General features: G+C 43.2%; 2 protein-coding genes across 2 annotated transcripts; both read right to left on the bottom strand.

Moving 5' to 3' along the window:
* Positions 1–307: 307 nt before the first annotated feature.
* On the bottom strand, positions 308–2,970 carry LOC128431019 (gastrula zinc finger protein XlCGF57.1). Its single transcript, XM_053417216.1, has 2 exons — positions 2,642–2,970; positions 308–1,495 (listed from the first exon to the last, which is right to left on the bottom strand). The coding sequence occupies exons 1-2, from the start codon at positions 2,937–2,939 to the stop codon at positions 600–602; spliced, it is 1,194 nt and encodes a 397-aa protein (XP_053273191.1). The 5' UTR covers positions 2,940–2,970; the 3' UTR covers positions 308–599.
* A 432-nt stretch (positions 2,971–3,402) lies between these two features.
* Positions 3,403–25,551, bottom strand: ptprnb (protein tyrosine phosphatase receptor type Nb). Its single transcript, XM_053417214.1, has 23 exons — positions 25,473–25,551; positions 18,818–18,868; positions 15,432–15,542; positions 15,187–15,292; positions 14,887–15,049; positions 13,604–14,051; positions 13,230–13,373; positions 12,737–12,768; positions 12,285–12,472; positions 11,552–11,638; positions 10,719–10,798; positions 10,449–10,513; positions 8,035–8,244; positions 7,667–7,939; positions 7,396–7,543; positions 7,203–7,273; positions 6,975–7,052; positions 6,197–6,316; positions 5,923–6,089; positions 4,955–5,008; positions 4,609–4,673; positions 4,425–4,498; positions 3,403–4,141 (listed from the first exon to the last, which is right to left on the bottom strand). Exons 1-23 carry the CDS (start codon positions 25,549–25,551, stop codon positions 4,070–4,072), a joined length of 2,886 nt encoding a protein of 961 aa, XP_053273189.1. The 3' UTR covers positions 3,403–4,069.
* Between the last annotated feature and the right edge of the window lie 810 nt (positions 25,552–26,361).

Genomic DNA, 26,361 nt, shown 5'->3' with positions numbered 1-26,361 from the left:
TTCAAGGACTAGTCAGGTAAGTTTTGATGATATTACTGGGGAAATATTTTAGCATGCTGATTGAGGATAGTTCATCTAGCCTATTTCTATTACACTATCCATCAATTGTAAAATATTTTTTAAAGACGATTCCAATTGTTTAGCTAACTATTTATATCTCTGGCATTGCATTAGTTTTTTTTACAAGCTTTATTCTCATCTTATTCTACAGAACAATGCCACGTGCATTATCTCATATGTGGAGACATTTCACCCCAGCCAATCTTGAAGGAAAAGCTGTGTACATTTGCAAATACTGTGCAAAGACCTATGTTAAGAATGCCACAAAGATACAGAAGCATATAGTCAAGTGCCCAAAGTTCCCTTAGGGCTCAAATCAGCTTGTGACTAAACAAAATGTTTATATATATGTATGTATATGACAAGGTAAATACAGTTAGTATAAATTACCCACAACATTTCCAGTTTATTCCCATTAACTCCAATGGAAAGTTTCCAACTTTGAATATTCCCGGAATTTTGCAACCCTAATGACTGCTCATATGTTTTTTTAGACTGCCCCTTTTGGTAAATCTTTTACCACACTCAGATCAAATAAATTATTTCTCTCCTGTATGACGCCTCATATGTGATTTCAGATTGCCCTTTTGGTAAAATCTTTTACCACACTCAGAGCAACTAAATGGCTTCTCTCCTGTATGTAGCCTCATATGTGTATTTAGACTTCCCTTTTGATTAAATCTTTCACCACACTCAGAGCAACTAAATGGCTTCTCTCCTGTATGACGCCTCATATGTGTATTTAGATTGCCCTTGTGGTTGAATCTTTTACCACACTCAGAGCAACTAAATGTTTTCTCTCCTGTATGACGCCTCATATGCAAATTTAGATTGCTACTCTGGTCAAATCTTTTACCACACTCAGAGCATTTAAAAGGCTTCTCTCCTGTATGATTCCTCATATGTGTATTTAGATTGCCCTTTGTGTTAAATCTTTTACCACACTCAGAGCAACTAAATGGCTTCTCTCCTGTATGACACCTCATATGTGTATTTAGACTACCCTTTTGGTTAAATCTTTTACCACACTCAGAGCAACTAAATGGCTTCTCTCCTGTATGACGCCTCATATGTGTATTTAGATTGCCCTTTTGATTAAAACTTTTACCACACTCAGAACAACTAAATGGTTTCTCTTTCTTTAGATTGCCCCTTATGTTCCCTCTGTTCTCCTTCGTCTCACTCAGATGAAGCTTTGACGATTTAACTTCCTCTTCTTCACTCTTCACAGCGACAGGAGTCAATGTGAAATTGATATCAGCCTCTTCCAGTCCTTGAAGTTGCTGTCCATCCCAATTGGTCCACGGTTCCTCCTGTTCTTCTTTAATGTGGGGGGGCTCTGGGTCCTCCTTGACCACAAGGGGGCTCCACTGCTGCTGCTCAGGGGTAACCTCTTCTTTATTCACCATCAGTTGCTGGACATCTGCAGGACACCCTGAAACACAAAAACACATGTTTATCATTTCAGAGTTTCCTTAAGTGTTTTGAAAAACTTGTGTTGTTTAACTTAATGTCGACTGTCGTGATTTGTGAACGATCACATTCATGAAGTAGAGATGTTTAGGTCGCTTACAGTTGGTGTTACAAAGCAGCTCATAAAGGAAGCATAATAAAACAAAGGGGTTCTGGTCAAAAAGTTTTTCACTTTGAGGCCGAATAAACCAATTACATCACTAACAGAGGAGACCAGGGCGAGGGGACGTTAGTTAGTTGGTTAAGCCTCGTCTTAATCAGTAGCACGGAGTAGTCAACAGTCGCGCCAAACAGAAGGCGTTTGTAATATTTAAAACAGCAGGTGTAATTTGATTGGTTAAAATAATGAAGAGGTGTCGCCTCAAATCAATTTGGCTCTCCCTTGTTGGTGCACAGGCCTAGTCCCACGCCTCTTAGCACTGGAACCAGGAAGTGACAAGTAGCCCCTCCCAGTCCAATCCTCCTCTGATAATTGCTGGACAAATATCCCCACCATGACAGTTTGATTTTGTGTTTCATAAACTAGCCTTGACTCGGCTGACGCCTTGTGGGTCAGTGTTGTTGTTCATTGGAGTAAATAATATTATGTTCCTGCTCTATCGGCTGTTTGTGTAAACATTCAGATCCTCCAAACAAAGACAATGTCACTCTGTCTGTCCTTTTATCAAGACAGGTGTGAGACTGACAAGCGATGTGACACACACACATTTCTAGCTAACTTCAAGATTAACACTAAGCAGCTAAGGTTATTATAAGTCACGGTGGGAAGGCCATATATCTGGCCCAAACTGCTACTTCCCCCACTCTCCTGCTTTATTGTTTAGAGTTTCAGTTCTAATGCCATCTTCACAGACACACGGACAAGCTAAAATTTAAAATCCCAAAACAAGACCTGTGGGTAAAACTCAAAGAAATGTGTCCTGACTTTCTGTTTCAGACATGACCAACACAGCAGCAGATTTTCTGCACAGACTCGTTCACAACAGCATCAAATCCTCCTCATTACTCAGTTGAGAGGGGCAGACAGAGACAGGAAGTGACGTAAAACTCCGCTGCTCGAGCTGATGCTAGCTAACCGTAGCCTGTTGGCGTTCCTCTAGGTACTGACCTGCTCTGTGCAGCCGGACTACGGGCTGCATCACGGCATCGAGCAGCCTCCTCTGGCGGCAGATCTCCTCCCCTGTCCGCTCCACTCGATCGTCGTATCTGTCTTCGTACTCTGCCACGGTTTCCTCAAACACCGCGAGGATCTCCTCAGCCGCCGCCATTAGCCGCTCGGTTAGCATCGCTCTCAGCGCCGGGACTTGAGCCTTTCCTCCATCTTTCTCCACCTGCATCAGAACGTCTTCAGCGGCAGCGCTGATCCGCTCATGTACCGACACCCGCAGCAGCTGCACGGCGGCCATGTTCCTCCTTTCTACGTACGTTGAGTCTCTGAGCGAACAAAGAGAGCCAGCGGAAGGAAAATAGAGACGCCCTCTGTTGGACTGGAGGACGGAGAGAAAACGAAAGTACTAATACTGCACAGTAGAAATACTATGTTACAAGTACTTGTTAAACAAGTACTAAAGTATAAGCAACAAAATAAACTTAACCAATGGCGGAAGAAGAATTCGGATCATTCACTGAGGTAAAAGTTCCAAGACAGTAAAGTAATATTCCATTACAAGTAAAAGTACTAAGACAGTGAAGTAGAAATACTTCTTTTAAAAAAAGTTTAAAAGTTAAAAAAAATGAACTGACCAAACTCTCGATCAACAAACTGTTAGAAATGTAATTGTTGTACTCTTACTTATATTGATAAAAAACAGTTGTTGATGAGGATGATAAAGTTCAGAAAGTCACAGAAGTCAAACCTAGTGATTGCAGCACTTAAACACGAAAAGATTTATTTAAGGTCTCACAGATACAAAATAGCTTTTATTTTATATTATTTTCAAAGTATATTACTTCTTTCATTTTTTTTTTACATTTTCTTACTTGCTTGAGGTATACAACGATTTAGCCACGTCAGAAAGACCTGAGTGGGGCACAAAGAGAAGGACGCAGCATGGATGTGTTTTCTGCAGGTGTTAGTAGTGTGTGGAGAGGAAGGGACGCCATAGATGTGTAAACACTGAGAATTCAAAACGCCATTCAACCATGAAGTTTCTGCTTTGATTTCGGCATGAATTGGAGCACGGTAACCAAATCTTATGTTTTAAGTCGTCTGTGGCTCCTTCACATGCACCCCCTTTATTTTAATGTGTTTCTATCATTCTGGTGTGATTTTCATTAAAATGCAACACTCTGAACGGCCCTGAACACATCACACTGGCGCCACAAACATTTAAAATCAGAGCTATGCGTGTGTCGCCCATTCACACGTCATTTTAAATTAATTTTTTACTTGATGGCACATTTAAGGGGCAACACCCGACAAAGACAGAAAGGCCGTGGTGATGATAATCATCCTCATCGTCACAGGGAGGAGAAGCAAAGTGAAATCTGAGCGAGGCAGTCGAGGGGTCGAGGGTCAGTCTGGATCCTACTGGCTTCACTGGGGCAGAGCTTTGAGGATGGCGTTGACCTCCTCTGCGACGGCGGTCAGCGCAAACTCAAACTGGTCCTGGATACGGAAAAGAAACACAGACAAACCATTAAATGTAACGATTACAGAAGAGATATGATCAACCCATTTAAACTTCTTATACATATACAGCATTTGTCAGCAAATACATATATAAGTTTAAGGCAAGATCTTTCATATATACAGTATTTATTGGTTTATTTATTGTTGGTGGAATAGTTCACGCATTTGTGGACATGTATTGTATGCTATATTAAAATTATATGTTTAATAGATATTTTAAAAACAAGAAATATGACAGGAAGGTGCTTGTATAACTCACCTTGGTGCGAACCATCCCAGGCCTCTGGTCGCGGACGTGCTCCAGTGTTGCGGCGATGTCGATCTCCTTCACACCTGCAAGACAACACGGGAAAAGCACTTTGTCTATTTTCCGTTGTCGTGCAGATATTGTTTATTTAAGAAGGCATAGAAAACAGAGAGTAACACACATATGTAAAGCTCACCTTTAGCCATGCGATTCAGAACCATGTCAATCAGGATGTAAGTCCCAGTCCGGCCTGTACCGTCACTATGGAGACCACATCACAAGATATACATGTTAAAATGTTAATGCACTAATGCTCTAAAAGTCTATTATGTTCTTTACAAAGGGGTGAAAAGAAAGTTCAGTTAAATGCTACATTCGCCTGCCATCTAGTGGTATAATTTTATACTACAATGGAGTACCTCTGCAGCATTAATTCTACAAATCTGCATCTGCTCAACTTGAGTAAAAGAATAACTGAATGAAACTAATCTCTTGTCTTTATTTCCTCATATGGGTGTAAAATGAAGACATGTGTGGTTCACCTGCAGTGCACGATGATGGGGCAGGATCGTCCCCTGTAGCACTTATTCACTTTCCTGTGGAGAAAGGTACCAGAAACAATGGATTTATTTTTTCTTTTCTTAGGTAATTAGTAAATTCTGTAAATATTGGATGTTTGCAAATACAGAAAACCACATCTTGAGTTGAGCTCATCAGAAACATTTCACAAAATTCAAATTTTAGGAACTAAAACACACGTAATTCAAATGATGAACCTTTTCATTTTCAATGCTATATAGACAGACAGATAGATAGATAGATAGATAGATAGATAGATAGATAGATAGATAGATAGATGGACAGATAGACAGACAGATAGATAGATGGGGATGGGGAGGGGGGGTAAAAAGTTTTTTTTCTGCGATGGACCTCCTGCTGCAGCCACATCAGTCCATGATCATTTTTGTGACTATGCAACTGGACCCAGACTACTAGCTGCAAACCACAAGAATGACACAGACAGATATGTTGAATATTAAAACCAAGGGCCCCGCTGACCTCCATCGCACAGGGTGGGAGCACGGGAGGAGAGGAGGGACAGAGGAGGGGAGAAGGGAGCGCGGAGGGAAAAATGGGAGAAATGTTGCTTCAGCAGGTTACTGAAATATAAATGTTGCAGAATATGTGCAACCTTGACTTTTTTAGTCAGACTGAATTCTCATTTCAGCTTGACGTGAGTGAGTGTTGGAGTTTTCTGTTGGTAAAGAAGAATTTAATTAATATATGTTTTTCTTATCTTTACTTCTAGAATTTTCAACACTTAAGGAGATGTGCTATAAATACTGAGATAAACGGGTATTTTGGGGTGAATCTCTAGAATTTTTGCTCTAAATACGACACTTTACACAACGTTTGACCACTAAACTCATCCGGATTTCAACTCATGCACATTGTGTCCCCCCCCCCCCTTGCAGTGTTTTACGTGTGACTGCACAGGGGGTAGCAGTACCTGCGGAAGTCCAGCAGGGGCCGTGTGGAGGTGGGGATGCCCTGAGCCGGCCAGCTGAGGAAGTGGAACTGGGTGAGGGTCCTGGTCTCCTGGGTCTGCACGTTCTTCAGGTAGAAACTTCTCACCAAGAAGTCGTTGCACCAGATGTGCTCCGACACCAAGTTCACCTGAGGGACCAGCGGATAAACGTAAAAGACACAAAAATGGAGATTACAGCAAAAGGACACTTTGATTTGCCAGTACAATTTAAGGTGTGTGCATTGATTTAAAGCACCTCGTAGATGTGGTAGAGGGACGAGCCTTCGTCGGGCCAGTAGCGGTCACACTGTTTCTCTCCGTCCTCCACCAGAGCCGTCATCATCACGATCACAGTGCAGCCGTTCTCCCAGACCATCTGCAGGACAACGTTAAACACACAAGGTACAAAGATGTGGATAATGAATAATCAATGGCCGATGTTAAATGTCTTTCATCGTGTGTATGACTGTGTTTTAATATGTTATAATAACATTTTTACATTGACATTAACTGCTGCACTTACGCAAATGTAATATTTCCAAACAAAATGGCAAAGTTCTTTACGATGGGAAACGACAAGGTGAAGTATTTTTTGAGTTTCCTCAGTTTTCAGAATTTTGCAAACTCAAATCCTGCATTTGCCAGCCATCTAGTGGCACAATATGGTACTGCAGAGGAGTAAATTAATGTTATATCATGTACGTATCGGAAATCATTTTTTTAATTTCCTCTTTATTTTGTGCTCTTGCAGATTTTAATGGCGCAGGTTGCAGCTGGACTCTATTTCAAAGGATGTCCTTAAAAACGGCTCGGTGTTTTTAAGACTGCTGAAGATGTGGGTTCACATTTTAAAGTATTGTATCCAATAGAAACCCTCAAAGGTCCAGAGATTAACGATTCTTATAACTGACTGAGCCATTGTACCGTTAAACACCTTCTCTTGAATCAACACCTCTTTAACAGAGTTTGCAGGTTAAACGATGAATTCAGCTCCACATGGACGATACACATTTCTCCCCTGGTGTCTCACTGACCTGCCAGAAGTCAGAGATGGTGTGCGACTGGGGGCCCTGGGTGGCGATGTAGGCCGGCATCCGTGGGTCGTGCTCAATCTAAAGGGAGGTGGGGGGGAAAGGTCACACAGGGTCAATGGGCTCGGATCGGTGTCCGCTGAAGCAGCCGCATTCTTTCATGCACAGCTTTGGGGGGTAACGGACCCCAAAATGTCCCATAGAGACATTTTGAGAGGACAGGGGTCTTACTATGGTGCTGGCGTTGATGTAGTCGGAGCGTGAGGGGTTGATCTCTTTCAGCTTGACCCTGGAGTGATCATCTGGGGAATGACAACGACAACATCCCATTAACATCCACCCTTCTCCTGTTATTCCTCTTGAAACCATAATCATAAACTGCAAAGGTTTAAATCGATAGGTTGAAGCCGTCCTCGGGACTCACAGGGCACAGAGTCGGGGCAGCGGTTCTTCTTGGTGTTGGCGTCGCTCTGAGCTGCAGAGACGACGCTGGGCTCGGCCGTGTAGGAGCAGAGAGCCTCCCACTCCTTCATCAGACGGTCCTTGTTCCTCAGGTGGTCCTCCATGTAGGCCTTTAGAAATAAAACAAATTATTTTACATGACACATGCACTACCTTCTCCTGGGCTTTCCTTTTTTTATTATTGTCAAGCAAGTGACCAATTCCTCGCATCCCTACAGGCGCCAGCTACTGACCAGTATCATGTGACCCGTGGAGATGTCCATGTTGGCCTGTGCCGGCTCCTCGCACCATGACGGCGTGCTGCTGTGGGAGCCGGGACTGGGCTGGGCTCCGTCGCTGAACTGGGACGACACGCTGCTCACCCTCGAGTCGGCGCCGCCCACTGCTCCTGCCCCGGCACCGGACGCTCCTGCGCCTCCTCCACTCGCTCCCCCAACGGCGCCCAGGGCGGCGGCTTCCAAGCGTCCGAAGGCGCCTTTGGAGGCCATGTGCTGGCGACACAGGTCCTGGTGAGCCAGTTGTGCATGCATCGTGTTGTTAAGCTGCTTTCTGTTTCACTGTGTCTCTAAGCCACTCTAACATGCACTGATTTGTTTCAAACCTGGTACTCCTGGTGGCTGAAGCTGCCTCCCTCTGGTCCCAGGCCGAGCTTTTTCGCCGCCAGCCGGTGGGCATGGTGGCGCAGGCAGGCGATGGTCATGGCCGCCACCAGGATGCCGCCGATAGAGGCCATGGCCACCAGCGTGGCAAACACCCAGCGGGAGCCGGGCTGGACTCGGGTCGCCAGGGGCAACGCTTTCCCATCATTCCTCTGGTGGCAGGGGAGCAGAAAGAAAAAAAATGGATGAACAGAATGAATGTGGATTATGCTGCTGTGGAGACGGCAACAGAAAGAATTTCATGAGGAAACTATTCCTCCTTTTACATCATGAGAAATACAGACTATAGCTGCTCAACTCCCTCATCTCCTATCTTCTTCTAACATCTTTTCTCATCCTTTCATCTTATTTTTTCCCCTCAAACTTCTTCCCTCTCCCTTTTCATCATCCCTTCCTCCTCCTCCTCCTCCTCCTCCTTCTCCCTCCATTGCCTTTTCTTCTCCTCCTGCTCGGATGAATTGTCTCTCTTGACCTTTCAGACCTCCTCCTTCCTCTTTGTGGGCCTCAGGAATGTGAGATGTGAGGCGCTGTGTGTGTGTGTGTGTGTGTGTGTGTATGTGTGTGTGTGTGTGTGTGTGTGTGTGTGTGTGTGTGTGTGTGTGTGGTGTCTGACAGGTTTGAGCTGGGAAGTGGGGGGTTAGAAACGGGGACTCCACCTGCTATTATAAAGGGGCCCCGATAGGGTTCAGTGTGTGTGTGTGTGTGTGTGTGTGTGTGTGTGTGTGTGTGTTAGTGTGTGTGTGTGTGTGAAAGAAAATGGATGACCAGGCTACATGAGGTTGAAGTAAATAAGTGGATTTAAGTAGCTTCAGGTTTTTATAAGGAACCTAAAACATACTCCTCTCACCTCTTCTTCTTTGAGTTCACTTTACTTCTGTTGACTTTAATTTACGATGCTACAATCCACCTCTAATCACAGTTTATTTATCGCTGCTCATAAAACAAACTGAATCCTTTAACAAGAAAGGCTGCAAGAGAACTTAAATCTTTCTTAAACATATTTGCACCTGAGGCTGTGGAAATCCTGTGAATATTGATATATTTATATAGAAAATAGCAACTCACGATGAACAGCTTGAAACCAATAATAAATACATATCACAACATTAAGGGGATAAAATATAAAGAAGATATTTATATATTAAAAATAAACTTATTTCTGGCTATTAAGTACTGTTGCTTACTCATTATAATGTTAGGAATATTTCAGGAATAATATTACGGTACAGCTGGAATATTCTATGAATGTTATTTAGATAATATATCAAGTAAACAGATACTATAAGGGATATAAGTAAAATTAAGTACAATAATATTATGAGCATTATGTATATATATAGGAAATTGGTGGAAAGACCATAAAAAGAGAACTATAAATTACATGAATGTCACTATAAGACAGTAGAACCTTATAATGCAAGAATATTATTGGTGTAATGTGGTGATATAAGTGATATAAATACATTAAATCTATGCACCAAAACTACAACATTTCCTAAGTATATTAAAACAAACGAGTATTAATGCAGGGTTTGACACTGAGTATTGAAAAGCATGTATATGTTAATAGGAAATGGCAAAGAATCAATGCAGACAAGAATTATCTCCTGCAGAATCATTACACATATAAAAGATTAGCTTCTTAATATAAAATCAACAGTGTTAATAAGGAGTTAATAGTCGATTGTATATGCTCACTCACCAAATGCACGATGCAGAGCAGCTTCTCATGCTGCTGCTCACATGGACCTAGCAAACACCCAGTGTCAAGTCAAACCCTGTGCACTCCAGCTGCACTTCCTGCGCGGACTTTCAAAATAGAAGCTTGGAAATAAAAGTTCTGCAAAAGCGCTGCTCTATGCCCTATGAGAAGTAGTCTAATTTAAATAAAGAATAAAGTGTCAATTAAATTGTATTTATGCGATAGAAATAGTATCAGTAAAGGACTAAAATAATGATTCCATCGTGTCCTCAATTATAGATCGATAGATCCAGTGTCTAGTGTTTACTTACAACGTATTGCACATCCCTTACATGATGCTTTTAGTATTTTATATATTATCGTAGTTTTACATTTTTATACTTATACTTATTTAAATCCATCACAGCAAATTCCTTGTTTGTGCAAACCTGCTTGGCAATATATAAAACCCAGTTCTGAGATAGATTGATAGATGGATGGAAGAATGGATAGATAGATAGATAGATAGATAGATAGATGGATAGATGGATAGATGGATAGATGGAAGAATGGATAGGAAAAGTATATTGGTAGGAAACCTTATTAAGGAAATAGTACAATCCAGGTATGTATTCAAATTAATACACACACTCCAGGTATCAAAACACCACCCACCTCTCCGACACCGCCCTGCAGCACCTTCAGGCCCGTCTCCGTCTCCAGGAAGTTCTTCTCTGCAACTGAGCAACATTAAAAAAGAATCTTGTATAAAAATCCAACCCCATCAACAGCATACAGTTCATTTTACTACACATTCCCTCAGCCTGGAGGGAAAAAACTAAATGAAAAATGGACTTTACTTCTCAATTAACTGAATCAGAACTGAGAAAGACCATTAATACTCTCCACTAAAATATAATGTATGTTCGTTTGTGGCTTCAAGACCTGCAGTCTTTGCCACGTCTCCCGCTGTCAGGTTCTTGGAGTTGGGCTGGATCCTGAAGGTGATAGCAGGTCCAACGACGCTGCGAGGAGAAAACACACAAAAGCAGATCCGCGTGTTGAGTCGCACGGGGAGAGAAAAACTGTCGAATCGCTGCAAATCTGTGAATCCAAGCTTAAGCTGCTGTTGTAACTGAAACTGTCAGATGGCTGAAAAGGTGCTTATCAATATAAATATGAGACAAGAGGAGTAGATAGGCCCCTTTCCACACTGCATAAAATCTCCTTATTATCTTATCATTTATTATATCTTACTTTATTCATTTAGATTCTGATTTTCTTTACTTTTTTTCAAAATTAAGGACCTTTGACTATCTTCTCTATACTGTATTTCAGTATAGAGAAGATAAAACCCCCTTGTAGAGGCTAATTAGCCTATTTAATAAAGAATTACAGACAAAAATGACTTGATAAGGAGGAGATCTTTTTTTGCCATCTGACCATTTTCCCTTTTAGCCCAAACATCACTGGAAGGCGAGTGATTGGCTCAAAAGCAGGAAGAGGAAGAAGCAGAGTACAAGCAGTGAATGACTTCCACATGCAGAAGAGCAACGCGCTCTTCGGCTTCCATTCACGTCTCATTTGGCGCCCGGGGTTTTCCAAACACAGCTTCAGGCCAAGCCTCGGTTTGAATCCCTCCAAATAAAAGCCAGCGATCCAGCAAGTGAGTGCAGAGACAAGAGGATCCAGAGGCTTCAAGCGAGAGGGATGGGGATTTGTGTTTCTTTTGTTTTTTGTTTCAAGGGTTCACGACCCCCTGGCATCCTCGCTCCTACCTGATGTTGATGAAGGCGCCGGTGGAGAGGCCCATCCTCTCTGACAGCCGCTGCAGCAGTCGCACCCCGTCGTTCAGACTGAGGGGGCTGTGGTGACAAAACACACGCATTCATACACGCACACACACACACACGCACACACACACACACGCACACACACACACACACGCACACACACACACACACAAATACATTCACACAAACACACAGCAACCATTCAAGAGTTGTGGAATGTGAGCCTCTTAGCGGATCTGCTTCTACATTTTGATACCCCCTTCCCTCTCTCTCTCTCCCTTCCTTTCTTCTTTCCTTCCGTCCTCCATTCTCTCTTTCTTTCATTTATTCTTTGGTTTAATCCCTGCATCATTCTTCTCGTCTGTCCCATCCTTTTGTATTTTATTTATTTCCTTCCTTCCTTCCACCTACTTCTACTCTTCTCTTACTCTTTCCTCATGTCTTCCCTACCCTCTCTTCCTTCAGCTCTTCCTTCTTCTTTCCTTTAGTCTGGGTCAGTTTCTCAGAAAGCAGCACTTTCCTTTCTCTACTTTCATTGCTCCGTTTATTTTGTCTTGTCTCATTCGTTACTTCCTATCGACCGCCTCCCCTGTTCCCCACTTTTTTTTAATCTTGTCTTGACTTTTTTCTCATTTCATCAGCCACCACCATCAGTCATTCATCCATTCATTCACAGACAGGACGTCCTCATAACACATTAGAGCCACAGACACCGCACCTCTGGTTGGTGACGATGTAGCCGTACTCCTCGGCCTTGGCCGCCTGTTCCTTCTTCCCCACTTCGTCCTGGTCGGATGCCGGTGCGGGGGTCATCTCTTTCTGGGGCCCCTCTGCTTTGGGGGACTTGGCGGTGGAGGGAGGAGCCTCTGGAGCGCCCATCTTTTGGCCCACTGAACCGTCTGTGATCTGAAGATAAATAAAGACGTGAAATTAGAAATGGAAAGCGAGTATTTGTATTATCCTCTCCTGCATCGTTATAATTATGTAAACACTGTACACATTACATTCATTTGACAGTTACTGTACTAGCTGGGTGATCCAGTCTTCGAGTTTATCTTATTTCTGAATAAAGTTCTTTTAATCTGATTTCCTGCATAAGATAATTGAAAATCTTGACCTGTAGTAATGTGAAGATTTTTCTGGTTTTAAAAAAACAGAATTAAGTCTCACCTTGCTTCCCGTACCATCGTTTCCAAATTTATCTGAATAGAAAAACACAACAACACAATATAATCAAGACAATTTACAATCGTATATTGTAAGGTTTGAACCTGAGTTTGTGAAGTGCCTTGAAAAAAATGTATGTGTGATGTAACGCTATACAAATAGTATAAAGGTGAAATCTGGGCATTTCACCTTTAATGATTTATTGATAGAAGTGTAAAAAAGACATGCATGTGACAACAGGAATGCAAAGAGACAGAAACCCTGACTCTATCTATTACTTTTTGTCATTTTTGGGCCATTGCACAAAAAGAGGGGCATCGTTAAGGAGTTAAAGATGGAAAATGGTTTGATTCTCTTCATTCATTTACATATTTTAAATACATTAATTTGTACAGTTTCCTGTAGGATCCTGTGGCCTCCTCTCTGAAGCGTTAACAGCAACAGTGAAGAGCAAACTGATGAGCGGATGACCTTTGGTGGCTGAAGCGACACCGACCTTTGGTTTGTTTGTGGGCGTAGGAGGTGTCCAGCTGCAGCTGCTTCAGGGCGGCGGGCATGTTGTCTTTCTGCTCGGGGGACAGATCCTTCATGTCCAGGCCGTAGTGGTCGAGCAGCAGAGCCAGTCTCTGCAGAGAGTGCTCTGTGGGACATGGAAGAGAGGAAACACAGGAGATGGAGGCCTTTGCATCTACTGGTATGCAACTCCACCAACAGGTGTCACTAAATTCTACAAAGTGAACCTTTAAGTGACTTTCCACTTGTCCATTTCAGAATTTAACAATATCATATTTGTTATTATAAAAATATTATGGGTTTTGTGATGAACTTCTTCTCTTTCCATCAACACATCTTTATTTTCTCTGCTCTCACCATCCAGTCCTGACAGGGCATTGTAGTCCTTCTGTGTCTTCTTCTCTGCCTGCTCCTGCTGCTGCTGTTTGTTGAGCTGGGACATCTGGGAAACGTAGTCTTCGCCATAGTCCAGAGGGAAGTCTAGCTCCGGGAAGAAGGAGGAGGATGAGGATGAGGAGGAGAGCGGCGAGGGGAAACCTGACGGCGCTGCCGCTGCTGCTGCTGCTGCCACTGCTCCCTTGTGACGGGAGAGGGACTTCACGGGAGAGGACGAAGAGGAGGAGGAGGAGGAAGATGAGGAGGAAGGGGAGGTAAGGTAGAAGGACAGCAGGTTTTGGAGAAGCTGACGGTCTTGGTCCAGGAGGTTTTCCCTGGATCTTGGGCGAGTGGCGAGGAGCGGGAAGGCTGGATTATCGTCCAGAGAGTTGAGGGAGCGTTCCTCCTCCTCTTGGTAACCATACTGCTGCTGCAACAACAAATGACAAGTGTTGGTTTCTTGGACACTGGGAGGCAGAATAGAAAAAAACAAAAAAACATCTATGACATATTAACATCCGGCAGACACAGAGCGATGTGATCGTCTGTGACTGGTGTTCACCTGATGACTACAAAGATGTTATCCTGGTTTGAGCTCTACTAGCTCCTGAGGGAAATAAACAGCCCTGTAGCTGATAAACGATCTACTGTGTTCATCATCTGGTCTCTAACTGTGTCTGCCTCCTGTTTGCTGCTAGTTTTTTAAAGCTCTGTGGTTTTGTCTCTGCAAATCACATTGTTGAATTGAGCTAGTTTTTATTTTCTCTATAATCCTGGTGTATTTTATTCCTGATGTCATTTCCGAGTAATTTAAAGATAGAAATATGTCATTTGGGATTATCTATGAGGGAAATTAATTTGCTAACTTAATTTACAAACAAGTACATATTGATTCACCGTCTATTTACAGCTAACTCTTGTCGAGGGTAAAAGACAGAGGATGTCCCATCTTGTTTTGCGCCATGAGACAAATTGTAACTTGTGAATATGGGCTATGAACTTGTAGATTATCCTTCTGCACAGTGCTCCAGCAACTGTTGCCTGTGTAGCTTAATAATTTGGATGTTCAGCCTAAGGTTAACCATCGTTTATTTTTTTTGTCAAAATCAAAATATTTGCAAACATCAGCCTCGACATGACACGTAGAGATCTGATCGATTTCACCACATGTAAGATAAGAGTAAAATCCAGCGATTGATCCTCCATCTTCAAAGAACCGGTTCAGTTTTGTACCTGTATGCTCTCTTAAACCCTCTTTTGCCCACCTGGTGGTAGGTGTACGGGTCCAGCAGGGGCGTCTGCATGTGCACGGAGGAACGGGAGGGATCCAGGAGCATGTAGTCCACAAACTGTTGCATCATCTCAGGGTCGGCTGGTTCCTCGGGCCCCTGAACCCTCTGCTGAGCGGAGCCCGGCAGTCTGGAGGCCCTGGGAAATAAGACAAAGGCAGTCGCTTAAAGAGCCCCTTAAATCTTGTTGGCACGATTTTATGAGCTTTTTTATGTACTTTTTTATGCCCGGCTCTGTACTGGACTAACGACGGGACACACTGCACGTTTTCTTACTGTTTGGACGCTCGCTCTGGGACTTTAGAGGAGGAGCCGGTGGTGGGAACACGACTCAGCTCTCGGTTAATAATTGCCTGCGTGATGTCATCCCTCCACGTCAGACCTGAGCAGCCAGAAGGCCACAAAAAAAGCCTTTCAATCAAAATGTTTACCCACGTATGTCCCATTAAAGGAATGATTGTTCTCTTGAAACAGCGGTGAGCGGTTGGTGAAGCTTCACATCTTGCCGTAAAAGAACTCACCTTGCACCATCAGGTCTTTGAGGACTTCCTGGAGTTTGTGCAGGACTGGAACAGACACATGGTACTGGACGGGCGCCTGGTGAGGGGACTGGCACTGTCCGAACAAACCATCTGCACAGGAAGAGACCGACAAGTCGTGAAATGAAGAGATTCGTGGAAAAACAGTGGCAGCTGCAGTTTAAAACTATCAGTCATTGAACTAAGGTCGTGTTTGGACCGAAAATACATTCGTTTACTTTCTATCTCTGCAGGATTAGCAGTAGTTTACTCCTGTGCCTCTCTGCTTTCACGGTAAAAGGCAGATAGAGTCCAAATCTGGCCGGGACAGTGGTTATGATATTTTATCTGGAACGAAGGTCACATCAAATATGCGGCATCACCGATTCTATTTACCTCTGTCACCTCTCGCTGGTGTCAGTTATCTCAGGTTGGAGACACCTGTCCCTGACATTTATGCCTTTACAATGCTGCTGAATGTTATTCAATTTGAGACGCTCACAGTGTTGAGCCATGACATTTGCGGCTGCAGAGAAAGCTCAAGCTATAAATATCACCCGATATTAGTCTTGAGTTCATTTAAGAAACCGAAACTTTAACTTTAAAAGAGACATATTTTGCTCATATTTTAACTAGATAGAAATAGAATATTAATAATCGGCTTCAGTATTTTAATTTGTGTTATTGCTTGAAAGGGTTAAGAGAACACATCAACTTCCTCAGACTGTCCATTGCTGCAGCTCCTCTTTTCAGCCTCTGTCTGAAACTCTTGGTTTGAGCTCCTTTCGATTTAAATCCCTCCTCCCGATGAAGCCCAGTCTACTTTGATTGGCCAGCTCGCTCAATCCGTAGTGATTGGTCAACCACTTCAAGCACACGTAGGAAAGGTCGGCCTCTACACTCACATCACCTGGCTTTGTTAGTCTCTACCAAGTCTTTAAACATAAGCTCTGAGCACCAAAGGATTTTCAACTGCAGGTGGCGCTGTGAGGGTGAGGAGAAGGGGAAGCAGGGGCGAGGCCATATTAACATATTCATGGTTCCCAGTAACGAAATGAGGTGTAGTGTTTCAGGAGCTCCCTTTACCGACAACTTAGACCCTTTTTAATTTACAGGCCTATATAACCCACCAAAGGGAAGAATCACTGAAAAAACATCATATGTCTCCTTTAAACTATCCGACTCAGTATTTATCATGATTAAAAAATAATTAGACTCCTTCCAGAGCAACTTTAGAGGAGGAGAAAACAGGGGAAGCAAAAAATAAACACAGATATTCTCACACACACACACACACACACACAAACGAGGGTATGTGAACATGAAGAGGGACATTATATTGGTACTGATACTCACAAACAAGTGTACACACCACATACACAACCATGGAGGCAATTATGAGACACACGTTTACATACAATATGAAACACATCAGAAGCACACAAATGATATATACGCAGCAACAAGTACACACACAAGTAAATTTCTACAAAAACACACCCTCATCGGCACACAAGTGTCCACATACACACACACAATGAAGCACAGAGTGTGTGTGCATGTGTTTAGGTGTGTGTGTATTTGTGGGCTGTGGTGAGTCATCACCTCTGTCTCCATCCAGCACTCATCAAACACACACACACAAACACACATACACATGCACACACACAAGGGAGACACACGGTCGTCAGGCAAGTGATGTCACTGTTGTCATAGAGACGGCCGGGGACGGGCCGTGATTGGCCGAGAGCAACTGACGGAGGGAGACCTTGTTTACGTTCCACTCTCGCCCTTTTTTCTCCCTGTTCTCTCGTTGTCTCTCGCCCCATCCTCCCCTCCCTGCCAGGTAATCAATGCCCCTTTCTTTCCACCTTCCTGCCGGTATCGTGCATCTCACACACATACACACATCCACACAGACACTCACACACGTAACCTTCGCTCACACTTCAATATAGGAATGAGGACTCTGAGGTGTGTAGTAGTTGCGTGGGCTGAGTTTAAATCTCTGTGTGATTAAATACATTGTGGATAACAGATGTTTAAAGGCGTAAAAATGGCTGTTTTTCCAACGGGGTCGTTTAAATAAAATCTTCTCAATATTCAACACAGATTACAAATGTCTCAATGTACAAACTAGATTTATTTGATGCAATATTAGACAGATGAGATGTTTAGTTAACAAGGTCTGTTATATATCTAATGTTATGTTATTTTACATAAACACTCCACAGGTTGAATACAGATTAGGGATGTCTAAGGGGTCTTTTTCTTTATTTCAGGCTGAAGTTTTATTTATTTATATACATATGGAATAAAATTTACCATCTGTCAGAGATTTCACACAGTTTACAGATTTTTTTCCAGTCTACAAAATTGATTGTTTATGTATTGCAGTCCGGAATACAACCTGTTGCTCTGCCTTGAGATAATGCATATCATGATTTGGCGCTATACAAATAGAATTCTTGCATTTCATCGCATTCACTTCCTCAGAGCGTCATAAAACCGTCGCCATAAATTCCACTTATGTTCCCGTCTTTGGAAACAGGGAACATTACATCCTCGGGGCGGACACAGACACATACAGCCATCAATAATGCAGCATGAAACCCAGTCGCACACCCAATGCACGTGCACGCTCTTGAAGTGACATCCTCGTCGTGTGTGAACAGGCAGGCAGGAAGTAAGGAACACACTGAGGGATTATAGACAGCCCGTTAACTGCAGGCTGAGCCGTGACGGCTAACCAGCTCCTGCCTGTTTGATGGACAGACGACACGTCAGGGCTTCCTGAAGCATGCTGTTGCATCTGCGCCTGCTGGGATCGCGCGCTATTGGTGGATTTTGACATTCTCCCCACGTTGCATTCGAGGCACCGTAAATATGAGCTGCTGGGGCGAGAAAGTGTCCACGTCAGCCTCCCCGGGGAAGATCAGTTTGACGTTCGAGCTCGAACTTTGGCTTCGGGATTGTGTGAACAGAAAGTGGCGTATAGATTCTAGTAGAAATATTTTATTTATTAATTCTCTAAAGGAAATAATCTCATCTTACTTTGTATTACTTACTTGAGGTCATCATAGCAGAATCCATATACATATACAGTGTCGATTAAAATGCAACACGCTTATGTGGAAGTAATGAAGAAGACCCTCCAGGCGATCAGACTGGAATGGACATGGCATAGTAATTATGTTCCTGTGTGAGACTGCTCCAATGAATCCACAGAATAGTCTCTCAGGGGACATTCCTCGCAGGAGCCATTTTGTGTCTATATGTTTTGCAGGTCCTGAAGATTCTAAAAGCGGTGTCATTGTTTTTCACTCGGTCAACAGCTGTGGACAAAGATGTTGTGTGACGTGAGTGTGTGTGTGAGGTCAAAGACTCACCGTCGCTGCACAGCTGATCCCTGGGACAGAGCCTCTTCTCAAACAAGCAGCCTGCAGACAACAGAAAAAATTGAAAACTGAGGTCAGACTGAGAAACACAGAATTTTTTGAGCAGCTGCAAAACTTATTTCAGTAAGTTAAAATGAACTGAAAGGATAATGGGTACAGAAAATAGATGGATGGGTGGATTTTCTTCTTTTTTACGTGTCATAATGTTAATGCCAAAAGCGAAGCCAAATCATCTTGATCGCCATCTGATGGCCGATTGAGGTGCTTGTCATAAATCCCACATCTACCATGTAAGGGGACTAAACAAAAAGCAATTTTTTTTTTTCAAAGATGGTTTCGGTCATTTTAAGTTTTCACGTTTTTGATAAGTAACCTGGAATCTATTGCTCGATCGCTGTCATGCAAACTGTCAAGCACAAAAGTGATGTTTTTTTTAATTGTCTTCTGCCATAAAACATCGAACCCACAATTAGAGAAACTCTCAAAGATCCTTGCAAAGTCAGTTTATTACAACAAGTTCAGGGAGCCCTACAAGAACACATAGCTGTGCTTTATGCCAATCTTGCGTTGCTGTGTCTGAATGGGAAAGCGTGCGTGAATGCATATGTCTGTGTGTGTTACCGTTGACCTTTTCCCAGCTTCTAATCTGTTGCGAGGCAGTAAAAAGCAACAGATGCAAGAACCGCTCGCTCCGCTCTGTGTATTTACGCCTGTTTGCTTAAGGTTTTCATTAAGGATTTATATACTCCCGTGTATTATTCACACGTTCCGTGATAATGTACGAATATATACTCTGTCCTGCAGTATGTAAGACCTATAAAAAAAACGGTGTGCTTTCTTCCTGCAGTGATTTCTCTTCAGGTATTTGTGCTGCTTCACTGTTTCCACTCTCTGCTCTCTGATGCTGATTAGATTTCATTACCTCTGACACATGTCAGTCAAAAGAACGACTCAGTCACAGACAGGTAAGATAAGAAGGTTTTTGTCGTCCAGAAAGCAAGAGCAACCTGCAAAAGTAAAAGTTGAAGTAGATGGGAGTGTATTTTTTCCTTCTACCTGTAATCTATCAAATGAAACAGACGGAGTATCGACTGCGTGACGACACAAACAAACTGCCTGAGCAGCAGCTATCAGGGAGGGGAATCTCCATTAAACCAGAAAGCCGAGACGCGGCTAAACATAGAATGGAGAGATTCTCAATGCATCCGTCCATAGACCCCCCCCCCCCCCCCCTCGCCCAAACTCCACATGATGACTAATCTCTGCTCTGTCCTCTCTCCTGCACCCACGCATCTCTCCCTCCCTCCCTGCCTCCCTCCCAGCCGTCTTATCTCTCCGTCCACCATCCTCGCTTCTCCTCTGTCTCTCTCTCTCTTTGACCGTCTGCTTCTCGACTGAGATCTGGATCAGCTCGTCATGCGGCCTGTCCGTCACTGTCATCAGTCACGCCACACTCCATCACCTCCTCGGAATACAGGGCATTACCCGCTCGTTTGGGTGTAATTGGGTCGCTAATCAGCAACGCCAGATTGATGAATGCACTGCGGGGAAAAACACTCGATCCTGGAGGAGTTAGTTCAGTCTCGTATGAACCTCGTCCCACCGGCCTGTTGTGAAAAAGGGATTGGGCGTCATGTGATGATGCGGGGAGTCAACAGGGCTGTGTAGACGTCTGCAAACCACATTGGCCTCAGCAGGGAATCCTAGACAGCAGTGCGATCCAATTCCTTTCACTCCCTTTACTCACTGTGTGTCAGTTTCTATGAAGACGTCAGCATTGCATCAACTGACATCAATGAAATTGCTGTTTAATAGAACACAAGCACAGAGCAGCTCTGACGTCAGCCAACTGGAATAGAAGTGTCAGTTGCTCTGCAGTATAGTTCTAAGGTGAACTATTATTAGCCCCGATTGTCTATGTGTCGAATATTCTGTCAACACTTTGTAGATATTTACCACTGTTGGACTGCACTTTAACATTTGTAACATTATTAAGTCTAATTTAAAGTCAGCCGGCGGCTCTTTACATTTCTCTGGGGAAACTTCTCCGGCTTCTCTCGCCCTTCTCACAAACACAACTTCATTCTCCAGATAGAACCAATTAAAGCGAGTAGGCATTGTGGAAAGTCTCCGTCGGGCTCAGTACGTCCTCCATCACATGCTCACAGCTCCATTTTGTTTTTCTGAGATGTGGTCGTGTCTGTGTAGAAAAAAACCCGGTATTGAGTGGCGTCTATAATTACAAAGGCGGGGTTTCTGTCTCATCTTAGATTAGATCGGTCCGTCACACATCACTCGTCACAAATCTGTTCTTTTCTCTTTGCTTTTCAAATTAAAACACAGGGGGAACTGTGGAGAATTGTGCCCATGAGGCTCAGGAGCTGCATTTGTGTGCACTACTTAAAAAGGTGTGCAAATGTGATCCTTGCATTTATCTTATTTACCTGCTGCCTGGGAAATCGCTCTGTATCACGGCTGCAAAAAGTCTAAATTCAGCAGTGGGAAATCAAAAAGACACAACTTATAACTTCAGATTCTCTTCTCAGATGAACTTTTACCCACAAAAACCCCACTTAACCACATTTTAAAGCTTTGCATTCCTTTATTCGGATGGTTTAGGGCCACTTAGTAATATCCTGTAGCTTTTAAAAATCATGTCGTGGTTTTATTGTCCTCACGAGACCTTCTTCCATCACATAAGGCTATTTGGTCTCTCCTCATTGACCTCCACTCAACGTCGCTCGCTGACCTCTGAAAGGTTTATATCCTAAGGTGTGACATTCGGGTCATGTGCGGACACCAGAGACGATTCCCGATAAGGAAAGAAGACGAGGGACGATGACAGCGAGAGTCCGCGCTTCAACTTGAGTGTTTCTCACAGGACAATTCATTTGTTTTCTTGTCAAGGTAAGCAGGCGAGCAACGGCGCCGCATTAAGGCCGTTATAAATAATCCTGTCTCCAGGAAATTGCGTTAGGCACTAGCGTGGAACTAGGAAACGAAAGCATTGACTGATGGTTTTGATTCTGCTGAGACAAGTCAAGACAAAAGGCGGAGAAAGACGGTGGTCTTGGATAAATAAAGCAAAAGCCAACAAGCTCGATACAAATCAGTCTCTTGCCTAAACGTAGGTGTTTTGAAATGAATCTACAAATTACCTATTCGTCTTTTTGGTGTGAGAATTTGTCGAGACTGTACATTAACAAAAATCCGGGGGCCTATCGTTGACATTAACAGGATGATTGAATTTACGAGTCACCAGCACAGCAACATGAGCAATAGATTTGGAATTTGAATGAAGAAGCAGCTTCCAAAAGACTGCACAACTAAGCAATTCAAGTTGGGACGGAATATCAGATTCATTTGCAGTTTTTCTATTTTTTTTCCAGACTCATGATACACCCAAACTCCAGCCGCCATCATTACCATCAGGGTCGCCGTGCTGTGCTTTTATCGCCCATTAACTGCCTGTCAGACTCGATTCAGAGTAGTTCTCATAATGGTGCTTCTGGCATTTGCGGCCACTGATGCCGTGAGTGTGTGCTCGCCCTCTGGTCCGCCGCCTGCCAGAGGATATTTAAGGTGGAGTGAGTCAGTCTGGAAGGAACAGAACAAAACCTGCGTCTTCTCTACCTCGCTGCCGACACTAATAATCCCCCCCGGCTACAAAAACAGCAATGAATGTCTCCTACAACCAAGTGCAGCATGTGTATCGCAGCCTGATGGCTCTTGTTCCTTGTGTGCCACTGTTTCCACAAACTATCAAACACACACCAGTGAGTCACACTATCGCACTGGCTGGCAAGTATCCTCATTACCATAACCACTTTTTCTTCATGACTCACCCCTTGAATTCTCACTAAAGCACAGAATATGTATTCATCCGCTGCTGAAAAATAGTCCCCAACTTTTGCACTATTGAAGATTGAAAAATATATGGTTGTGAGGTGTTTTTCTAAAGGTGGTTTTTATCTTCAGTGGGAGACAATGGGTTTGGGGCCACAGAGCCACAGAGTGAGGGAGTTAGAAAGTGTTGAGGGACGGACGAAAACATGTTCAGTTTTGGTCTTTTCATTAGATTTGTTGACAGTAAAATAAAGAGCAAAGGCGGCCTTGGCCTTTAACAAAGACGTGAAATCAATTTTTATTCCAACTTCATTCTCTGTAGAGTTTCAATCAGACTCTGGAAAAGCAAAAGGATGGAGGTTATGTTTTCTTCTGTGTTTTCCTTTTTTTATCTGTTAGCAAGATCTCACCAAAACTACTGGACAGATTACCATGGCACTTGATGGAAGGATGCAGAATGTGTCCGGGAAGAACCCATTAAAATAAGGGGGCGGATCAATGTATCATTTCTCACCATATATAAAATTGCAAAATAGAGCTTTTTCTAAGGGGAATTTCGTGGATCTTGTTAAAAAAAGGGGACCAATATCTATGAGCGTGTGAAATTTGGTGCAGCTTGATTGACCTGTATTGTATGCGCACTACTGAGTGACATTTTACCCTGAGATCTTATTTCTCTCGGTGCTACAGCCATGAATTCCTTACGGTTATTCACTTTTACAGTTAACACGACTTTAATTATACAGCTGTGCTATAAGTGAGGCTGTAATGGTCCATTAACTATAATCCTTGAGCAATTTCACCATCACTATGAATGTAAATATTGATTTTGTTTCTACAAAAAGCGTGTGAAAATACTAAAAAATACCAGAAAAACTGTCACGACAATTTCCATACAGACGAACATCATGAGTCTCTTCAGGAGGTATTAAAAGAACATTATTCTGTGTTGGCTGTGAGAAAAATTTAATCTGTAGGATTCCCTGTGGAACGTTATAATGAATATTGAAACCATGATATTCTGCTGCAGGTGGAATCCCGGCTGTTTCGCTCTCCGTGGTGCTGAAATATTCCGCCCGCTCGCTGTCCGTGGTGCTGAAACACTGCACCGCTTTAGGTACATCAAGGAAGCAGGAGGCTGGTATAATTGCTGCGAGCAGACGGCGCTGGGAGGTCAGAAATGAGTCATGACTGCGAGCATGATGTCCGCTAATGCTGCTTTAATATTCACACCCATCAAGTCGATGGAGGATTTGAAATCTAAATGCTGGACGGGTTTTTAATGAGGCTTTTGGTTTTAATTTGCAGCGAACACTTGCTCTCTGCAGTTTCACGGCCAACATTATTATTATCTGCTTGGATTTGGAGTGTAGAGTGCCATATAGTGTCCATTTCAACATTCACACATAATAAACCTGTGGGATCTCAATCACCCCGATCGATATTTGATGCACAACACCCCTCAAAACACAGCTGGCTGCTAAGATTTCAAAGCAATCTTATAAATCGATCGCTGGCTTAATGGTTTAATAATGCTCTATAATATCCAGAATCTCTTTCTCTGTGGTGCAGTTAAATTATATTCAGTCTTAAACCACGGATATATTACTGAGCAGGCAAAGGCACAAGGGGTTGCAAGGGCACAAGTCTGAGTCTGAATAAATTCCCTCTGCTGGGGAAAATTGAAATAGATCTTGTCATGATATAGTTGTGTTTAAATATCTTATCTCCTATAATACAGACACAGGTCAGACCTAAAGTTCTGCTTTGAGAGAGTATGACTTGTACTTCTGGTTAACACTCTTAGAAGGATGTTCTGGCCCAGTTTTCAACACAGTAGCATTTGAGAGTAACAGGCAAAATACCCCCTTTAGTAATTCATATTCCTATACAGACTTTTAACAGTGAACTTGTAAGCATGTCTTCATTATAATATACATCCAGTTTTCTTTTCTAAGGGTTTTGGATTATTTGCAGTCACGCCCATCGTCTGCATGTGTCCCCAGGGCTTTGGTTATTATTACTTTTACTAATATCACAACACTAGTTGCACAACATATATTATTGCAGGATCACTAGTGTTACTGTTGGGATTTTCCTGTTGTTGTTACTGAGCTTCACGGTGCACTATTCCTCATTCACATCGCCCCAGGAATCGAGGAAGTGTTCTTGTTTAATATGATGATGCTCGAAGGGGAAATAGTGTACAGTAAGCACTTGCAGGTTAATACAGATGATGGCTATTGGATATTGGCTACACGCAGACACCGATGAAGACTCAGCCCAAACAAACAAACCCATCCAACTATCCCTCCCTCTTCTCCTTCGCTGCTCTCCTGCTGTTTCTTGCGGAGCCAACAACAACATGATTCATTCAGGCAGATACAGACACATCCCTCTGTCAACAGTTATAAAGCAGATGCACATATAAGATGGAGGACGACAGGTGGGTGTGCTCTTACATTGATGTATATAGATAAATCAATTTCACTAAGATGGAGCAACAAAAATAACTTATAGGTGTATTACCTACATATTATAGGGAAATTATAAATATCATACAGGGTGTTTTAGTGAAAGATGCATAAGGGAAAACTGTTATTTCTTTTAAATCCTTGTTAAATGTTATAAACTGAGTCATAAACTCGCAGCCAAGTGTAAAAGAACGCAGCAACTGGGAGTCTTCGCCGGGTGAGTCGTGATTTACGCACCGCCTCCCCGCGTCTGGATGCACCGAGGTGGATTAAAAAGGACAAGTGCGTCCGTCTCCATGTGTTTGGGGTAGGGTGGGAAGTCTTACCGTGTCGGGCGGCCGCGCACAGCCGGCAGGAGGCGGTGAGGAGGAGGCACAGAGCCGCCCAGAGCCGCGGAGACCTCATGGTACATCCAGCATCCACCGGAGCGAGGAAGAGGTGGAGGAGGAAGAGGAGGAGGAGAACGAGTGGAGAGCCGCCCCTCCACTGCGAGTGCTGCCGCTGCTCGTGCACTTTCAGCAGCTCTCCATCTCCGAGGAGAGGCGTCTTCTTCTTCTGCTGCTGCTGATGAGGAGGAGGAGGAGGATGAGGATGCACACCACTGATGGAGTGTGGACGAGTGTGTGCGAGAGAAAGTGAGGCAGAGAGAGAGAGAGAGAGAGAGAGAGAGAGAGAGAGAGAGAGAGAGGTTGGTTGGGAAACGCGAGGAAGAGGAGGCGCCACACTGCATTTATCAATTTGTTTTACTGTTATAAACTTGGCTTTCATGATTTAAAAATAAAATGCTGAATAAAAAATGCTTTATACATGAAACCGCCTCACCAGAGAGCAAATGCTTCACTTTGCAGGTCACTTTACACTAATATGCATTTTGCCCAATATGCACCAATAGCAACAGGTGTCCATGCTTCAGCTGCAGCTGTAAAAACCATTAAAACCATGATTCTTTCATTCCAGGATGGATAAGTGCAGGTTATATACAATGTCCCCATGTCTCATGATCTACTGAGGACACTTTATGCAGATTATGATGATGAGTTAATCACTCAAAGGGCCTTAACTGAGACAACACAAACAAAGTGCATATTATGTTTTTAATTCTCAATTTTTTTTTTTTCTCACTTACTAATAGTGATAGGGACCTATGAGTCGTAAATAAAGCTTAACTAACCTATCAGCAACATCCTCCGCCTGCAGTGAAGGAAGTGATTTGCA

This window comes from Pleuronectes platessa, chromosome 24 (genome assembly GCF_947347685.1).
Source record: "Pleuronectes platessa chromosome 24, fPlePla1.1, whole genome shotgun sequence".
Taxonomy (NCBI): Eukaryota; Metazoa; Chordata; class Actinopteri; order Pleuronectiformes; family Pleuronectidae; genus Pleuronectes; species Pleuronectes platessa.
This window is presented reverse-complemented; position numbering and strand designations above follow the sequence as displayed.

Bases quoted from the DNA above. Each gene is read 5' to 3' on its own strand.
- ptprnb (XM_053417214.1), bottom strand. From the start codon at position 25,551: ATGAGGTCTCCGCGGCTCTGGGCGGCTCTGTGCCTCCTCCTCACCGCC. The intron at 15,050-15,186 runs GTAAGAAAACGT...CTTATTTCCCAG, and splicing joins CCAGAGCGAGCGTCCAAACA to GGCCTCCAGACTGCCGGGCT. The intron at 12,473-12,736 runs GTGAGACTTAAT...ATTTATCTTCAG, and splicing joins ACGATGGTACGGGAAGCAAG to ATCACAGACGGTTCAGTGGG.
- LOC128431019 (XM_053417216.1), bottom strand. From the start codon at position 2,939: ATGGCCGCCGTGCAGCTGCTGCGGGTGTCGGTACATGAGCGGATCAGC. The intron at 1,496-2,641 runs GTCAGTACCTAG...TTTGTGTTTCAG, and splicing joins AGTCCGGCTGCACAGAGCAG to GGTGTCCTGCAGATGTCCAG.